The 18,414-nt window shown below is 43.1% G+C and overlaps 1 protein-coding gene across 1 annotated transcript in view; it reads left to right on the forward strand.

The window, feature by feature from the left end:
* LOC142305823 (vomeronasal type-2 receptor 26-like) overlaps nt 1–18,414 on the forward strand; it is a 269,060-nt gene that overhangs the window by 52,311 nt on the left and 198,335 nt on the right. The window contains exon 4 of the mRNA XM_075347983.1: nt 10,388–10,511. Coding sequence (XP_075204098.1) covers nt 10,388–10,511 — 124 coding nt within the window. The remainder of the gene's footprint in view (nt 1–10,387; nt 10,512–18,414) is intronic.

An 18,414-nucleotide genomic window follows, 5' to 3' on the forward strand; every position in this document is an offset into this window, starting at 1 on the left:
AAATGGGCACATTAGACTCAAGAGGCCTTCATGTACGTCTCTTCTCAGGGACATCGGAGTGCCACACAATGTTTTCACGTAAAATCTTTCATGTATTAATCTCAAAAAGTAACATACACCAGCTCTATCTCACTATTGGGTATGTGCCCTTAACATTTCTGCCATGAAAAATCATTTTGGGGTCATTTTGGAAGGTTTTCTGGTGAGTCCGTAAAAATGGCGTAAAACGCGGACAAAATTGTTCACAGCTGTGACTTTTGAGTGATAAATGCTTCAAGGGGTCTTCCCCATGCTGTTGCCATGTCATTTGAGCACTCTTCTGAGACTTTTGTGACATTTTTAGGGTTTCTCCATGCTGCCGGGGGGTCATTTCACAAAAATACTCGGGTCTCCCATAGGATAACATTGGGCTCGTTGCTCGGCCCGAGTACACGAGTATCTTGGGATGCTCGGCCCGAGCTTCGAGCACCCGAGCTTTTTAGTACTCGCTCATCACTAATTAGGAGGTCACATTCACTGAAATAGAAAGCTACTCAAATCCAAAACATCCTAACAGGCTAAGTTACATGTAACATATGAACTCTTCTTTTATATCACCTTCACAATTCTTGCATCTATTGAACTTGTGAGTGTTTGGAGAGTTTCTGCTTGAATTCCTTTGCATGATGTCAGAATCGCCTCCCTGAGCTGCTGTTTTGATGTGAACTGCCTCCCAACCTCATAGAGCTTTTGCTTAATGATACTCCAAAGGTTCTCTATAGGGTTGAGGTCAGGGGAAGATGGTGACCACACCATGAGTTTATCTCCTTTTATGCCCATCGCAGCCAATGACACAGAGGTATTCTGCAGCATGAGTTGGTGCCTTGTCATGCATGAATATGATTTTGCTTCTGAAGGCTTGTTTCTGCTTTTTGTACTATGGAAGAAAGTTGTCAGTCTGAAACTTTATATATTATGCAGAGGTCACTTTCACACCTTCAGGAACCTGAAAGGGGCCTACCAGATGTCTCCCCATGATTCCGGCCCAAAACGTGACTCCTCCATCTCGTTGCTGACATCGCAGCCTTGTTGGGACATGGTGGCCATCCACCAACCAAGCCTGTTTGAAAATAAGCCTCCATGTATGGCTGGGCCCACTTAAACCGATTGTGATTGTTAGGGGTTGCCGAATAGTAGGTTTATGCACCACAGCAAGCCTTAGAAGGATCCTACACCTTGAGGTTCGAGGGACTCCAGAGACACCAGCAGCTTCAAATATCTGTTTGCTGGTTTGTAATTGCTTTTTAGCAGCTGATCTTTTAATCTGATGGACTTGCCTGGCAGAAACCTTCCTCATTCCATTACACCAATTTGCATAATAATTTGTAACATGGTGTAATGTGTTAACAGATTTATTTGCATCATTTGTAAAATTCTTGCCATTAATGTTACCCTTCATTACAAGCCTTTCTCTGGGTTAAAAACCTCCTGTGTATGGGCAAGTAGGAACCTGCTATATAGGATAATATTACCTGTGACGAATGGGGGAGGGGTGCACGGTCAAGGTTTGTGTCCCAGAGAGAGACTTCAGAATAGAGTAGGTACTCAGTTACGAGATATGCCATGAAGGGGCAACTGGGCAGATATACAAATGGCCATTTATATATGCTAAATATCTCATTTTTCTTAGATTTCCCTTAGCAGTAATGCAGGTCCATGTTTGCACATTCATGGTTTCCATACTTTAGCATTATCAGAGTGCAAACTGTCTTTTTTTTTATTCTATGTCATGTTCAATTATGCACTTGGTTTACATTTTAGTTTGGTGAGTGCCGTCAGTCTTTTTGTCTATATTAAGAGGGTCATACCGTCTGACCGTGCACCCCTCCCCCACTTGTCATAGGTAATCTTATCCTATATAGCAGGTTCCTACTTGCCCATACACAGGAGGTTTTTAACCCAGAGAGAGGCTTCAACATAGAGCAGGTACCAAGTTACGAGATATGCCATGAAGTGGCAACTGGGCAGATATATAAATGGCCATTTATATATGCTAAATATCTAATTTTTATTAGATTTACCTTAGCAGTAATGCAGGTCCATGTTCACACATTAATGATTTCCATACTTTAGCATTATCAGAGTACAAACTGTCTTTTTTTGTGTTTTATGTCATGTTCGGTTATGCACCTGTTCCCATTTCAGTTTGGTGAGTGCCATCAGTCTTTTTGTCTATGTCCAGCATGTATGGGCTGGAGAGGAGAGAAGGAGGGAGAAGAGAAGGAGACGAGTCAGCATGAGGAGAGGATGGGGATTGTTCCCCTTTTTGGGAACACAGAATCTTTGCAGCTTGGACCACATGGCACGGTTCATGTGTAATTGTCTGTGGCTGTTGGTATATGCAACAGATGAGGATTTTTTTTGTCTGTGTGAAGGAGGACTTTATGCTGATCTAACAGTAGATGGCGATGTTGTAAAGTTTTCTTACTGTATTGTAAAAAGTATTTTGTTCTTCCTGGTTTTGGTTTCCCTTCCTGATGCAGTGCTGTATGACTGTGCATATTTTTACCTCATGTTCTTAGAAGTAAAGAGCTTGTTAACCCATGTTATCTGCTCTGTGAACTTTCTTCTGCAACTGGGAAGCTAGAAGCTGTGCAACAAGTTATGGGCCCATGTACCCAAGATCCCAGGCACCCAGGTACCCAAGATCCCAGACACCCAAGATCCCAGGCACCGAAGATCCCAGACACACAGGACACCAAAAAGCTCAGCAAGACTCTGGTGAATGCAGAAAAATTCTTCAGAACAATTCTCTCCAAAGAAGTAAGAGAAGTTAAAGATAATGAGTAGCACAGAGCTAAAACTCACAGTAGCTAAGCTGAATAATGAGAACTATCAGTTATGGAAGTTCAAAGTGGAGATGGTATTGTCTAAAGATGATTTATGGAAAGTAATCACTACAGATAGACCCAATGATAATAATCAGACATGGGATAAGAAAAATAGACCAGCAAGAGCTACTATCATCCTATTAGTGGAAGATTCTCAATTAATTCACATAAGGAATGAGGATACAGCACAGGGAATGTGGGAAGCATTAAGAAAGCTACATGAAAGACCCAGCTTAAATCACAAGTTATTTCTGCTAAGAAAGCTTTACAGTGTGAGACTGAGTGCAAACAATGACATGCAGAAACGTATATTCTCTATGATGGAAGTGATATCACAGCTGAGATCAATTGGTGAAGTTATTAAAGATAGCAATGTAGCAGCAATATTATTGTGCAGCTTACCGGATTCATACACTGCTTTAATAAATGTACTAAAGACAAGACGTGAAACAGACATTACATTAGAGTTTGTGAAGACCAGACTCATAGATTAATATCAAAGAAAGAAAGAGTAAACAAATGATTCTACTGAAAAAGATGGTGGAAATGCTCTTAAAGCTACAGAATCAAAGAGACCCTATATTAAAGAGACAAGAGAATGTTTCAGATTTAAGAAAAGGGGACATTTAAAGAAAGACTGTGCTATATGGAAAGCAGAACAACAGAAATTTCTCCATAAAGAGAATACACAGAAGATGAAAAACACAATTTCTGATTCTTGCGTAAATAATTGGAATGGCACATTTAAAGTAACTGATAAGAAATCATCATCAGGTTGGTTTATTGACTCAGGAGCAACAAGTCATGTGACAAGTAATAAAAGTTTCTTTATTAAACTTGATTTAAATAAGAAGGAAGCCATTTATCTTGCAGATGGGAGCAAAATACAGTGCCTACAAGTAGTATTCAACCCCCTGCAGATTTAGCAGGTTTACACATTCGGAATTAACTTGGCATTGTGACATTTGGACTGTAGATCAGCCTGGAAGTGTGAAATGCACTGCAGCAAAAAAGAATGTTATTTCTTTTTTTATTTATTTTTTTTTTAAATTGTGAAAAATTTATTCAGAGGGTCATTTATTATTCAATCCCTCAAACCACAAGAATTCTGTTTGGTTCCCCTAAAATATTAAGAAGTATTTCAGGCACAAAGAACAATGAGCTTCACATGTTTGGATTAATTATCTCTTTTGCAGCCTTTTCTGACTAATTAAGACCCTCCCCAAACTTGTGAACAGCACTCATACGTGGTCAACATGGGAAAGACAAAGGAGCATTCCAAGGCCATCAGAGACAAGATCGTGGAGGGTCACAAGGCTGGTAAGGAGTACAAATCCCTTTCCAAGGAGTTGGGCCTACCTGTCTCCACTGTTGGGAGCATCATCCAGAAGTGGAAGGCTTATGGAACTACTGTTAGCCTTCCACGGCCTGGACAGCCTTTGAAAGTTTCCACTCGTGCCGAGGCCAGGCTTGTCCGAAGAGTCAAGGCTAACCAAGGACAACAAAGAAGGAGCTCTGGGAAGATCTCATGGCAGTGGGGACATTGGTTTCAGTCAATACCATAAGTAACGTACTCCACCGCAATGGTCTCCGTTCCAGATAAGCCCGTAAGGTACCTTTACTTTCAAAGTGTCATGTCAAGGCTCGTCTACAGTTTGCTCATGATCTGTTGGAGGACTCTGAGACAGACTGGTTCAAGGTTCTCTGGTCTGATGAGACCAAGATCGAGATCTTTGGTGCCAACCACACACGTGACGTTTGGAGACTGGATGGCACTGCATACGACCCCAAGAATACCATCCCTACAGTCAAGCATGGTGGTGGCAGCATCATGCTGTGGGGCTGTTTCTCAGCCAAGGGGCCTGGCCATCTGGTCCGCATCCATGGTAAGATGGATAGCACGGCCTACCTGGAGATTTTGGCCAAGAACCTCCGCTCCTCCATCAAGGATCTTAAGATGGGTCATCATTTCATCTTCCAACAAGACAACGACCCAAAGCACACAGCCAAGAAAACCAAGGCCTGGTTCAAGAGGGAAAAAATCAAGGTGTTGCAGTGGCCTAGTCAGTCTCCTGACCTTAACCCAATTGAAAACTTGTGGAAGGAGCTCAAGATTAAAGTCCACATGAGACACCCAAAGAACCTAGATAACTTGGAGAAGATCTGCATGGAGGAGTGGGCCAAGATAACTCCAGAGACCTGTGCCGGCCTGATCAGGTCTTATAAAAGACTATTATTAGCTGTAATTGCAAACAAGGGTTATTCCACAAATATTAAACCTAGGGGTTGAATAATAATTGACCCACACTTTTATGTTAAAAATTTATTGAAATTTAACTGAGCAATATAACTTGCTGGTTTGTAAGATTTATGCATCTGTTAATAAATCCTGCTCTTGTTTGAAGTTTGCAGGCTCTAACTTATTTGCATCTTATCAAACCTGCTAAATCTGCAGGGGGTTGAATACTACTTGTAGGCACTGTAACTGCGGAAGGTATTGGACAAGGAATGCTAAACCATTCTAATAAGTTTGGGAATGATTCAAAAATACTTCTACAGGATATGTTATATGTTCCAGGATTAGAAGGAGGATTTTTATCTGTAAAACGTCTAACAGCTAAAGGACTTACTGTAAAATTCAAAGATGATGAATGTATAATTCAAGCGGGAAATAAGATAATAACCAATGTCAAGGCAGATGAACAATTATATCATCTAGACACATTAAAGGAACAGTTGAAGTTGTGTACACATGATCACAAGAATTGTATTCACATGTGGCATAGACGTCTAGGACACAGACATCCTGAAAGTATAATTGAGCTACAAAAGAAAGAATTGACAAACGATTTATTGATATCTGATTGCTCAATTACCGTAAGATGTGAATGTTGTATAAAATATAAAGCTACAAGTATATCTAAACCTAAAGAAAGTGAGACAAAAAGCACAAGACTACTTGATTTGGTGCATTCTGATGTTGTAGACCCATGAAAGTGACTACATTAGGAGGCAATAGCTATATAGTAACTTTTATAGATAACTACTCAAGATACACAGTCACATACTTGATCGAGAACAAAAGTGAAGTTTTTAATAAATTTGTTGACTACGTGACAAAGTCGAATAACAAGTTTCAAAGGAAGCCAATTGTCATTAGAAGTGATAATGGAGGTGAATTCACAGGGCACGAAAACTACTTAAGACAAAATGGTATAGAGCATCAAAAGACTGTTCCATACACACCTGAAAAAAATGGGGTAGCAGAAAGGAAAAACAGAACTCTGACTGAAATGATAAGATGTGTTGTGAATGTCAGTTATGCTTTTGCTGCTGTGTAAGCTCCCTCTTGTGGCCAGAAATGGTTTGGACAGAGACCAGGTGTGTTGAGCAATGGGCGTTTCCATTGCTAACTCTCTGCCTATTTAAACCCTGGTCTGATAGCAGGCTATGCCGGATGTCAGTTGTTCTTTGTTCCCCAGCCTGCTTCATCCTGCTCCAGACCACATTTACCCCAGATAAGTGCTTGGCTCATTATTTGTTGTTTGGTTCTTTCTGCTCTTATTTGAGTTTGTCATTTACTGGGGTTGTTTTCAGTTTATTTGCATGCAGGGATCTTCCCTCTCAGTTGCTTAGCTGGGAAGATCCCTGCAGCTATGTTTGGAGTATTGCTCCTATTAGTCCATGTGTTTGTTGCTTCTTGAATTTGTAATGGTTCCTGCTTTCTGTTCATTGGTATGACAAGAGCGCCTGGTATAGGACGGAGTTCAGATCTAGTGATCTGAGGGCCTTTTGTACTATCAGGTTTTTGGATTTTTGCAGGGTTTTTCTGTGTCCACCATCAGTCCCTTTCCTATCCTGTCCTATTTAGTCAGTGGGGGCCTCACCTTTTACTAATCCTATCATCTATCTGTGTATTGTGTTTTCCTATATCACCGCAGTCTTTGAATGTGGGGGGCTTGCAATTCTTTATCTATTTTCTGAGGCAGAGAGTTATTCATCTTTCCTTCCTTTAGGATAGCTAGTTCTCCGGCTGGGTTCGCGGTGCACAGGATGTTAGTTCACCCCTCGGCTACTTCTAGTGTTGATGGTTAGCAAGGGGATGGCGGCCAGATTAGTTGCCAATGCTCTTGTCACCTTTTACCAATGATTTATGGTGGTCTTCCATGGTTCCGGATCATAACAAAGATGTATGCTAACAGATTCCAAACTATCAGAGAAATATTTGGGTGAAGCAGCAATGACAGCTACTTACCTACAAAACAACTTTTTTCTGGAAACCTGAAAAAAACCCATATGAACTGTGGCAGGGTAAGAAACCAAGTGTGAATAATTTAAGAGTTTTTGGATGTAAAGTTTTTGTATTTATTCAAACAGAAAAACGTTCCAAACTTCAAAATAGATCCATAGAAGGAATATTTTTTGGATATAGTGAAAATTGCAAAGGATATAAAATACTAAATCCCAAAACAGACAGTTACGGTGAGTAGCAGTGTGACATTCATTGAGGATCTAAATTAAGAGACTATGATTTCACTGGAAACAAACAATGAGAAAAACAGCAGTGATATAACTGAAAGAACATCTGATGAAAAAGGAGTTGAAATTGATGAAAAACAGAATACTGAAAGTGAAGAGATACAACTACAAACAGACGCAGAACCAAGACGTTCAATAAGAGAAAACAAAGGAAAAACCACCAATATGTCTTTCATACAAGGCAAGCACAAGCAAAAGTTATGAGCCTACCTCTTGGGAAGACATATCTCGACTTCCTGAAGAAGAAGGTAATAAATGGATAAAGGCAACAGAAACAGAAATAAAATCCATGCATGACTCAAACACATGGACACTGACAGAATTACCAGAAGGAAGAAAAGCTATAGGATGTACAGTAAATGGGTTTTTAAAGTAAAATACCAAACAGAAGGCACAGCTGAACGATACCGAGCAAAACTCAAAGCTAAAGTTTATTCTCAAAAATATGGAGAAGACTAAGATGAAACATTTGCTCCAGTTGTCAAACATACTACAATAAGAACTTTGTTTGCAGTTGCAGCAATGAAACAAATGGAGTTGAAGCATCTGGACGTAAAGACAGCATTTTTAAATGGAGATTTAACAGAAGATATTTACATGGAACAACCTTCAGGATTCAAAGATAAAGGTAACCCGAACATGGTTTGTAAACTACAGAAAAGTATATACGATTTAAAACAAGCTGCTAAAGCGTGGAATGAAAAAAATCACAGAAGTGCTCACAAATGAAAAATTTCAAAGAAGCAAAGCTGATCCTTGCCTATACACAAAAAGCCTGATGGACAGATGAATCTATGTACTCATATATGTTGATGATATTTTAGTTTGTTTTGAAAAAGAAAAGGATAATGTTACGGTTGCTGCGAGCACTGGAGACTATGTCCAGATTTCTTGCTACTGCACATGTGCGAGCGCTGGAGACTAAGTCCAGATTTCTTGCTACTGCACATGTGCGAGCGCTGGAGACTAAGTCCAGATTTCTTGCTACTGCACATGTGCGAGCGCTGGAGACTAAGTCCTATCTTGGAGCCATTGCACATGTGCGGGTGACATCATCGCTGACACGAGGTCACATGTCTCTGACACCTTCTATGCCGATTGGTCGCTGGTCATGTGCTTGTGACGCCTTGCTCGGTGATAGGCCAGCATGACGTCACTCTTGTCGTTCTGGCAGCCGATTGGCTCTGGTGTCCTCCATCTTGGATGAGGCACAGAGTCTATATAAGACCCTGACACACGCCGCATGGCGCTCAGTCCTCTTGGTTCATGCATGAGGGTAGACGCCCTGTGCACGTTCCTCTAGGCATTCCTCTGTCTATGCAAGGTGAGCGCTACCGGCAGGGTAGCGTTCTTATACCTTACAGCTTCGGCTGCTGTCCGTATCCTTACCTCTTAGGGGAGCGGACATAGGCAGGTGCCTGAGGCACATGGTCTGGCTGGGCCTTGTGATTCGACTCGTAGGTGGACGTTGCCGCTAGGGTAACGTTCCTTATACTGCGTCTGGCAGTTGTTCGTATCCTCGCACACTAGGGGAGCGAACAGAGGTAGGAGCTTTGTGCGGCTTACGCTGCTGTTCGTCTCTTTTGCACCACTAGAAGAGCGGACCTAGGCAGGTGCCATATCTAGTGGTTCGTGTCCTCGCACACTAGTGGAGCGAACGCAGGTAGGAGCTTTGTGCGGCTTACGCTGCTGTTCGTCTCTTTTGCACCACTAGAAGAGCGGACCTAGGTAGGTGCCATTTCGCACACATTGCCTTTGTCTCTGTGATTATTAACAGAGATCATTCCACACACCCTCCAAGTAAGGGAGGAATTGCTTTACTTACTTATTATATCCTTCTGTGAGTTAACAGAGGTATTGCACTCTGCCATAGTCTGCAGCAGAGTCTTTGCACGGTGGACCCTGACTGTCTGATACTCCTTTAAGTTATTATCAGACAGCCCCCCGTAACAGATAAAGAGGACATACTAAGAATTCTGAATCAATATTTCAAGAGCAAAGACTTGGGAAATGTGATGTATCATTTCTTGAGGGATCACCAGGAACAAGGAATCCTGAAATTAGAATATTGTCCAACTGAAGATATGACAGCAGATATTTTCACAAAGGCATTGAATGCCGAAAAACATCATAGACTAATGAAGAAATTAGGCTTAGCTGAATAAGTCCTTACTGTTGAGAAAGGGTGTTGGTATCTGCAACAGACAAGGACTTCTTTGTATATGTGAAGGAGGACTTTATGCTGATCTAACAGTAGATGGTGATGTTGTGTAAAGTTTCCTTACTCACTGTAATTGTAAAAAGTATTTTGTTTTCTTTCTGGTTTCACTTTCTGTTTATGATACAATGCTGTATGACTGTGGTTATCATTACCTCATGTTCTCTAAGAAGAGTTTGTTAGTATGTGAAACTTATAAGTAAAAGTTCAAGCTATTCTTTTTTGTCAAACTATGAAATTGTGCTTAAACTATGCACTTACCTGCAATCCCCGCACATCTCTGCAGAACCTCGCACGCTCAGCCAATTTCACCATTGAAAGAATTGGGAAAGTGTAAAAACGCTACGTGTGAAGAGCTGGAGGAGGAGGAGGAGGCATTTTTTCCCCTTTTTTTATTTGCCTTATACACAAATCACTATACAGGAGAGAATGTTTCCTAACATTATTTCTTGTAAAACCATTTTATTTTCAGATTTTTATGTTTTATTGTTGGTCAGTAAAAGTGACGCAATAATCTGACATTGCTCCAGGCAGTGACCTGGGAGTCAGAGATGTGTCCAGGTATCTTCCCTGGCTGTTTCCATCCATTTCACTGATTTCCAGGCTCCCCTGAGAACTCCTGGGGGTCTACCAGAAAAATGCTCAAGTTCCCCCATGACTTCCATTATACTTGTTACTCGAGTGGAGCCCATCCGAGCATCCAACCTGCTGGCTTCCAGTAATCTGCTCGCTCATCACTGGTTCTCATCTTTTCCTTCAGATCCCGGTGTCCCGCTGCTCAGATCCATGTTCACCTGGAAGCTGGAAAAAGGCAAGAAGGACAATTCATCCCTGCTGCTACGACTGCGTCCCGTGTTCAGAAGGAGAGATCTCTAATATGACCGGTAGGTACAGTAATAGGCTGCACATGGCACCGGACAGCGGCTCAGACCCGGCATCATTCACACACCATGGAGCCGGACGTCACTCAGGGGTTAGAGGGCGAGGTTACAGCACTTGTGCTGTGCAGAGACTGAACCCAGCGGCTGCAGGGAGGAAATAACTCCATAACATCCGGACAGACCGCCGCTTATGTCTGGAGCCGTATTTACCTGTAGATTAGTACTATGGATATAGAGAATCACCCGTATTCCTAATAACAAGATCCTATAAATCCAGCCCTATAATATTATCTGAGCAAAAGGATTATTTTAGGATGAAAAATGACAGCGTCTTATTGTGACTTTCTAGAAGATCTTTTCTACTTCACATCGTTTGTGGAATGGGAGTAAAATGATTTGTAGAGAAATGTTCTATAGATGATTCCATATTTCCATGGAGCGTTAATGGCTTTTATATTCTGGAGCCGTTTAGGACACGAGATGGTGATGATGTTTGGAATTGTAGTTGTTGCTATGGTGATAGGAATCTTATAAATGTAACCATTTTCAGGATTATTTCACAAGTTAAAATAAAATATGCAAATTGCCTCTTCAGAGAGGACGGCCCTGTAACAAGTCTTGCTGTATGACGTAGGATATAAGACAGAGCAGTTTCCTCATACCGGCATGTCAGTCTCCACAAGGAGGAAACTTACCCCGAGATTCAACATTAAAATGCCTGAAAATCTAGAAACTGCAATTATCAAAACACATTTTCCCCCTTTTCTCCTTCTCCATGTTGTCCCCCCTAATAACTCACCATTGTGGGCGGAGTCTAGGCAACATCACCTGACCACATTCTCTGATTTCATATTAGCAGAAATTAAAAATATATATCTGCTCAGTCACAGACTCGTTTCTACAAATGCATCTCAATAAATTAGAATATCATCAAACAGTTAATTTATTTCAGTAACTCTATACAAAAAGTGTTAATTTCTGTTAATGTTGATGATTATGGCTTACAGCTAGAGATGAGAGAGTAGCGGAATATTGGCAATCACTAGACTCGTAACAAATATGTGCCACCCCGTGCCAGGAGCCGAGCTACTCGGATCCGGATCTGTGGTGGCTCGAGGATCTCTGGACCCTGGGGTCGTGCGGTCACTCAAATGAAGGGGGGTATTTACAGGGGATGTAAGAATTCCAAAAAAGAAATGAGATCACGGCACTCACAGGGAAAATCCAAGCTGTTCTTTATTCAAACCATGAAGTGTAGTAAAACAGCGGTAAGAGAGCCGGGTGCCAGCTCGCTCAGGACGACGACCGTTTCGTATCTCCTAGTACTTCAATGGGTCCACTACAGCGGAAACCAACCCCTCCCCCTTATGTAGAGAGAATCTCCCGGTCACTATTACTGCTGATTAAAAACAAATAAAGTGCGCACAAAAAATATATACAAAATATACAAACATGCAAAAAACTGAGACAGAGTATCACGAATATAGGAACCATCTGCACATACATTTTTATGAAAAATCATACGCCTCTTCAAAAAACCTGTTGTTACTGAAACACAGAAAGGTCATTTCTGTCATTTATTCCAATATTATCTTATGCTCAATATTTTATAATTAATTTGGCCTCTACTTGCAATAATAATTTATGCAAATTTCCACCTTGCGGTGGGAGAGAGACCCTTTCCAAACCTGCAAAACTTAAAACATTTGGGTCACCATTATGGCTTTCTTGTACATGCCTCACTAAACGGGGAGAACCATGCCCAGATGAAATCGAGTTATGGTGCTCTTTGAATCGCACATACATTGGACGAATTGTCTTGCCTATGTAGAATCTCCCACATGTACATATGACTATATAAATCACAAATTTAGTTTTGCAGGAAATGAATTTCCTCACCTTGTGGGAAAAGGGGTCAAAATTGTCAGGATTAGAAACTATGCAGAAATGACAGAAGTGACAGTTCCCGCAACAGAAATTGCCCATAGGACATGATTTTTCCAACCACGTTGAAGGACACTTTAATCTATTTTTCACCAATAAATCTTTGAGGTTATTGCATCTCGGGTATGAAACTATAGGTTTAACATGTGCCACATCTACCAAATCTGGATCCCTTTCCAACTAATACCAATTCCTATGTATTGCGTGTCTTATTGCTTGGTCCATTAGACCATATTTGAAACTGAAGTAAAATCTATGGGACTTGTTTTCACTTTGTCTCTGTTTTTTCTGGGGGGCCCTACTAGGCTCACCAGAACTTGTTAGAACCTTTTTCAATGCGACATCAATAAATGACAAGGGATAGCCTCTTTCCTTCAAGCGTGATTTCATATCATTAGCCTGCTCCAAGAAGGTTTTATCATCGCTGTTAATTCTCCTCAACCTCAAAAATGGGCTAAAATGGAGGGCAAACCTTGTGTAGAGGGGATGTGCACTTTCAAAGTGTAGCAAAGAATTAGTTGCAGTGGTCTTTCTGAAAACCTTAGTGCGCAGAACACCCCCCATCAATCGTGACATTTACATCCAAAACATCTAGGGATGTACCCCCCAAAGACAGAAGTCAACGACCTATTCATCGCATTCTCTGAGCTGAGATGTTGTACAAACTCGGAGAATAGCTCGGCAGAGCCATCCCATATGATGAATATGTCGTCCACATACCTTGCATAGAATTTTATATATCTGACGAAAGGGTTCTGTGCAGAAAAAACATGGCGGCTCTCAAAAATACCCAAAAAAATGTTAGCTAATGCACATGCAACAGGGGTACTCATCGCGGTACCACCGCATTGCAGGTACCCCCTGTCCATGAAAATAAAAGCATTTTTTGAAAGAATGAAATTAAGTGCACCCCCCACAAAATCACAGAAATTTACAGGGGATGTATTAGAGTTCATGACGCCACCCATGGTATGTGGTAATTAGGAGTACCATCGCTGCAGTTGGGAGTACCTGGGAATGATGGAATAGTGCAGTCAGATGTTGTGACCCTCCACGGGTAGGAAGAAATACCCCGGGACTCGATGATGGTGAGGGGGAGTGCCGTTGGATGTAAAGATGTCACTTGCGTACTCACTCAGCCGATTAGCTGACACCGACAACTGGATAAACCAAAGTTCTGGATACTGCTGCCGCTGAAGGGAGCTAGTTCGGGTCCCGTCCCCAATGCTGCTGCTTGGTGATCCGTGACCTGCCTCCTGGCACTAAGTTTGCTTCTCTGTTGGTCCCGGTAGTATGAAACCTGCCGGGTCCCGCTCCGCACTGTGGCTAAGTGTGGGAGCTTGCTCTCAGGGTTCACGCTTGGGATTTTCTGGACTGTTTCAGGTGGAAAGTCCTATCCCCTTCATTGCGCTAGTACCCAGATTCTGGAGCGTGTGGGAATGGCTCTTGAAGACTCCGTTCTCCTCAGGTAAGTTATCGGGTTGCCTGAAGCTACTTCCCGACCTAGGGTCCATGTGTCACGGGCAGGGGGTGACTGACCACGTCAGGGAAGGCTACACAAGGCGCTCGGATCCAGAATCATGGCTGAGGCTCGAGTAGCAGCCGGATACAGGGTTCGTGCAGCGGCCCGTCGCCCACAACAATAAAAAGGGGGTATTTTCAGGGGAAGAGTTTGTCAGTGATGCCATCCATGGGTTGCGGTGATGGATGGTAACAATGCCGCTGCCTTGGTATGGGATGCCCGGGGCTGATGGAGTGAGGCAACAGGATGGTATCCCCTCCAGATGTTGGGTAGGTGTAGTCCCGGGGCCCGGGTGTGTGGGTAAGAATGCCGCAGACCGTATGCTGCAGGGCTGGACTGGGTGGTAATGGCGTACTCACAGGTCAGAGAAATTCACACAGAGTCCAATGGTAAACCAAATTGCCAGTGACCGGTGACCTCCGGCGTGTGTATTCAGGTCCCACACCCTGGTACAGCAAACAGGGGTCCCTTCCGCCTGCACTTAGTGTTTCTGTCTGCAGTTTGACTACTCCGCTTGAAACAGGGAAGTCCACTCCCAGTGATTCTATGTGTTGCAAGCTGTGGCCCGTGAGAACCGACCCGTGGGCTCTTAGCAGGCAATTGCGGAGCACCATTCCCCTCGTTGGGCGTCTGTCTTGCTCTCTGGGCTTGCTGGTGGGACAAGACGTGGAATCTTGTCCCCGGCTGGCTAATTGACAAGGGACTTGAAGCAGTCCTCGCCCTAGGGTCCATGCACCCCGACTGTGCACGGCCTCCGGACCGAATTTCCGCTGTCGGCACCAGCGGGCTACAACCCTTCCCTGGTCCACTTAAGGTCTACTGCGACCGGATCTCCATTGTCTGTGGCCCTGTCTGCCGACTGCCACCTAGTCAGCAGTCCGGTAGTCCAGGGGCTCTAACCCCTGACTACCCTGTCACTTTACACTCCTCTCACTTCCTCAATAGAAACACGACTGTCTTGTTCCCTCCCAGAACACCTCAGGAGCCCTAGGTGGGCGTCACCATCCACTTGGCCCCACCCACTGATGTGTCCCTATTGTCATGGGGGGGTGACTAGGATTTGCTGGCTGATGTTGTGTACCTGGGTGTGGATTTGTGTTGGTATGCCAAGGAGGATGGAGTCCTGCACCTGGAAAATTTGTGCAGTCTCTGTGACAACCTGGTTTTGCTAGGGCGTCCAACATGTACCCTGTTATGCCTTGGTCCCAGCCCGGTGATGGTGCAAGTCCACCGGCTGTCCACCTCGAGAGATCTGTGCCCCTTGCCGCATCCGTGCCCCTTGCCACGATCCCCTGCGACCGGGGGTCCAGCTCCTCTAGCCTTCCTCTTGTGTTAGCTTTCTGTTACTCTTTCTTATGTTAACGGGTCTGTTTTGACCCGTGTCTTAAATCACCCCTAGGATACCCTAAAAACAGTTATTTATGATCCAATTTGTTTCTTACCTCTTAGTTACCTTGTTAGGGTTTCTCATCCATGGAAGGATTGATTTTAAAAATTTTTTTGTTGTGGCCCCCTGGGCCTTTCATTTGAGAGCATACCCTTCATTTTCAATATAAAAATATTGTCAAATGAACCTCAAGAGAATAATATAAACTTAAAAAAGTTTGTTATATTATCTGACTATTACTGAAGGGTTTTGGAACACATTTCTTAAATATAAAAAAAATATACATATATATATTTTATATTATTAACTCTAGTAACATTTATGGTGTTACGAGTCAATTTTGACCCATATCTAACTACTTTAAGAAAAAGGCAAAAAAACAGATTTTTTTTTTTTTACAGAACTTTAATACAAATAAAAGATGAAAATTATATTAACATTAATAGCAATAATAATAAAAAGTAGCTTTTCTAGGTCAAACAAACAACAATCAATCAAGCAAATCAAATGAACAGAAATCAAGTACTAGTTTTTAGATGCATTAGTATTTAGATGCATGTGTGGCAAAAAGAAGTGACACTTTTTTTGTGTTCTTTCCAGAGGTATTTTTTGCAGGCGAAGCACGATGTGTTTGTCTTTCTGGCCTTAATTCTAGGGCAGACCTGACACCTCTTTCTTTTAGAATCAGGTGGTCTCACTGGGGTTGTGGCTGTTGTGGTTGATGTTGAGGCAGAGCTGGTTGAGGAGGATGCTGGTGATGATGCTCTTTGTGTTGCTGTGGGTGTGGGCGAAGCACTTGTTGAGCTCTGGACTAGAGTTGAGCGCGGTTCGTGGTTCGTGGTTCTCCAGTTCGCGGTTCGAGTGATTTTGGGGGCTGTTCTAAATTGAACTAGAACTCGAGCTTTTTGCTAAAGCTCGATAGTTCTAATTACGTTCGAGAACAGTTCTAGCAGCAAAAAGACAAGCCAATTACTAGCTGGCTTTCCGCTGTAATAGTGTAAGTCACTCTGTGACTCACACTATTATGAAATTTCAGCGTATAGTGTGAGGGCTGCGCATTCAGATCACTGCTGCTGGGATAATGGTGATCGCCATTTTTTTTTTTCCTTGTCTTCCTTTCCTAAGTGCGCACGTGTAGTGGGGCGGGCCAGCATGTCAGCCAATCCCAGACACACACACAGCTAAGTGGACTTTTAGCCAGAGAAGCAACGGCATGTGTGATAGGATGTCCATGTCACATGTCCCTGCATTATAAAAACGGGTATCTGCCCGTCCGGAAGCCATTATCTCTTCTGCGATGGGTGTCAGTCACCGCTGGCGCAGCTCCTGTCTCCGATACTGCTGTGTACGCTCTACACACAGCGCTATACAGAATAGGGATAGAAGTTTCTATTAGCTCTTGTAAAGGCTAATAACAGCAGGCTCAGAGCCATAGGTGACATTCAGGTCCGTGGAAACAGATTTTAACAGCTACAGAAGATAACAGCGTCTGTGTAGCTAAGCTCAGGGACTTCTTCGCTGCATTTCACCATTAGGAGGGATAGAAAGTGAGGCTTCCTTTCCTGTACACTGACCCACAACCCTGCCACTGTACCCTCCTGCCCTTTGCACACTCAAGCTCATTGTTACTAAGCCATTATACTTGCAAACACTGAGGAAACTTAGTGGCATCCTAAAAGTGGCTGTTGGACTTCCATTAGTGTCCCACTAGTGCAAATCTATTTGCAGCACCTCTGCATTGCACACTCAAGCTCATTGTTACGAAGCCATTATACTAGCAAACACTGAGTAAACTTAGTGGCATCCTAAAAGTGGCTGTTGGACGTCCATTAGTGTCCCACTAGTGCAAATCTATGTGCAGCACCTCTGCATTGCACACTCAAGCTCATTATTACTAAGCCATTATACTAGCAAACTATGCTGCCAGTTTAAGGGCCATAGTTGCATTGTCAGGGATAATTATTGTTGTTTATTCTGCTGTTAATAAAGCTAGATCACCACTGCAATCTACACCACCTCTCAATTTTTACTAATACATTTTAAGTGCACAATCTTGTCGCAATCAAAATGAGTGACAAAATGACAGATGCTGGTGGAAAGGGGAGGAGGCGTGTTGGAAAAGGAAAAAAAGGGTTTGTCCGTGGGGAAGGTGGCAAAGCTCCATTAACATCTGCTGAAGATAGACCATCTACCAGCAAAAGTAAGATGTCTACTACTTACCGTGGACGATCCGATGTGCTCCCTTTTTTACGGACACGAACAACTGGAACAAAGGTAGATGATGGCCAAAAAAAGAAAATGCTTGACTGGATCTCAAGTGGTCCAACAAGTGCCCTCTCCGCCACCTCAACTACCACATCCAAAAAACACCAGTCCTCTGAGTTGTCATCCCAATCACACTTGCTTTCTCCCAGCTCTGAGTCTCCATCCGCCCTGCACAGTATGGTGGAACTGAGATGGCTGAGTCTGCAGAGCTGTTCAGTCACACTATAGCCTGGGAATCAGAGGTCTGCTCCCAAGCTACAGTGAGTACAGACCAGGAAATGGTCTGCAGTGATGCCCAGAACCTTTGTGACTCTGATTCAGGCCGTGATGACCAAGTTTCTGAGCATAATGTTGACCCTTTTTCACAAACTGTAACACCTGTTGTTATAGACAATGAGGAACATACTGATGACGATGAGACGCAGAAACCAGATTGGGATGACAAATTAAATATTCGGTCAGGGCAAAAAGAGGCTCGGTCTGAGGGTGAGGGGAGTGCAAACACAACAATTGATGAGGAAGTTCTAGATCCCACCTACTGTCAACCCACAGTCAGGCACTCGAGAAGGTCAACAGAGGCGGTGGAGGAGGATGCTACTGATGACGAAGTTACCTTGCACCTTCCTGGACAGAGGAGTAGTACTGGTAGCACGTCTACAACTGCATCCTCAGCCACCACTCTGCCTCTGAGCACTAGTCGGGGGGGCTCAGCAGGTCGCATGCCCTCTAAGCCTTGCCTAGCCTGGACCTTTTTTGACATAGAAAAAGATCGCCCAAATCATGTGATA

This window comes from Anomaloglossus baeobatrachus, chromosome 1, assembly GCF_048569485.1.
Source record: "Anomaloglossus baeobatrachus isolate aAnoBae1 chromosome 1, aAnoBae1.hap1, whole genome shotgun sequence".
NCBI lineage: Eukaryota > Metazoa > Chordata > Amphibia > Anura > Aromobatidae > Anomaloglossus > Anomaloglossus baeobatrachus.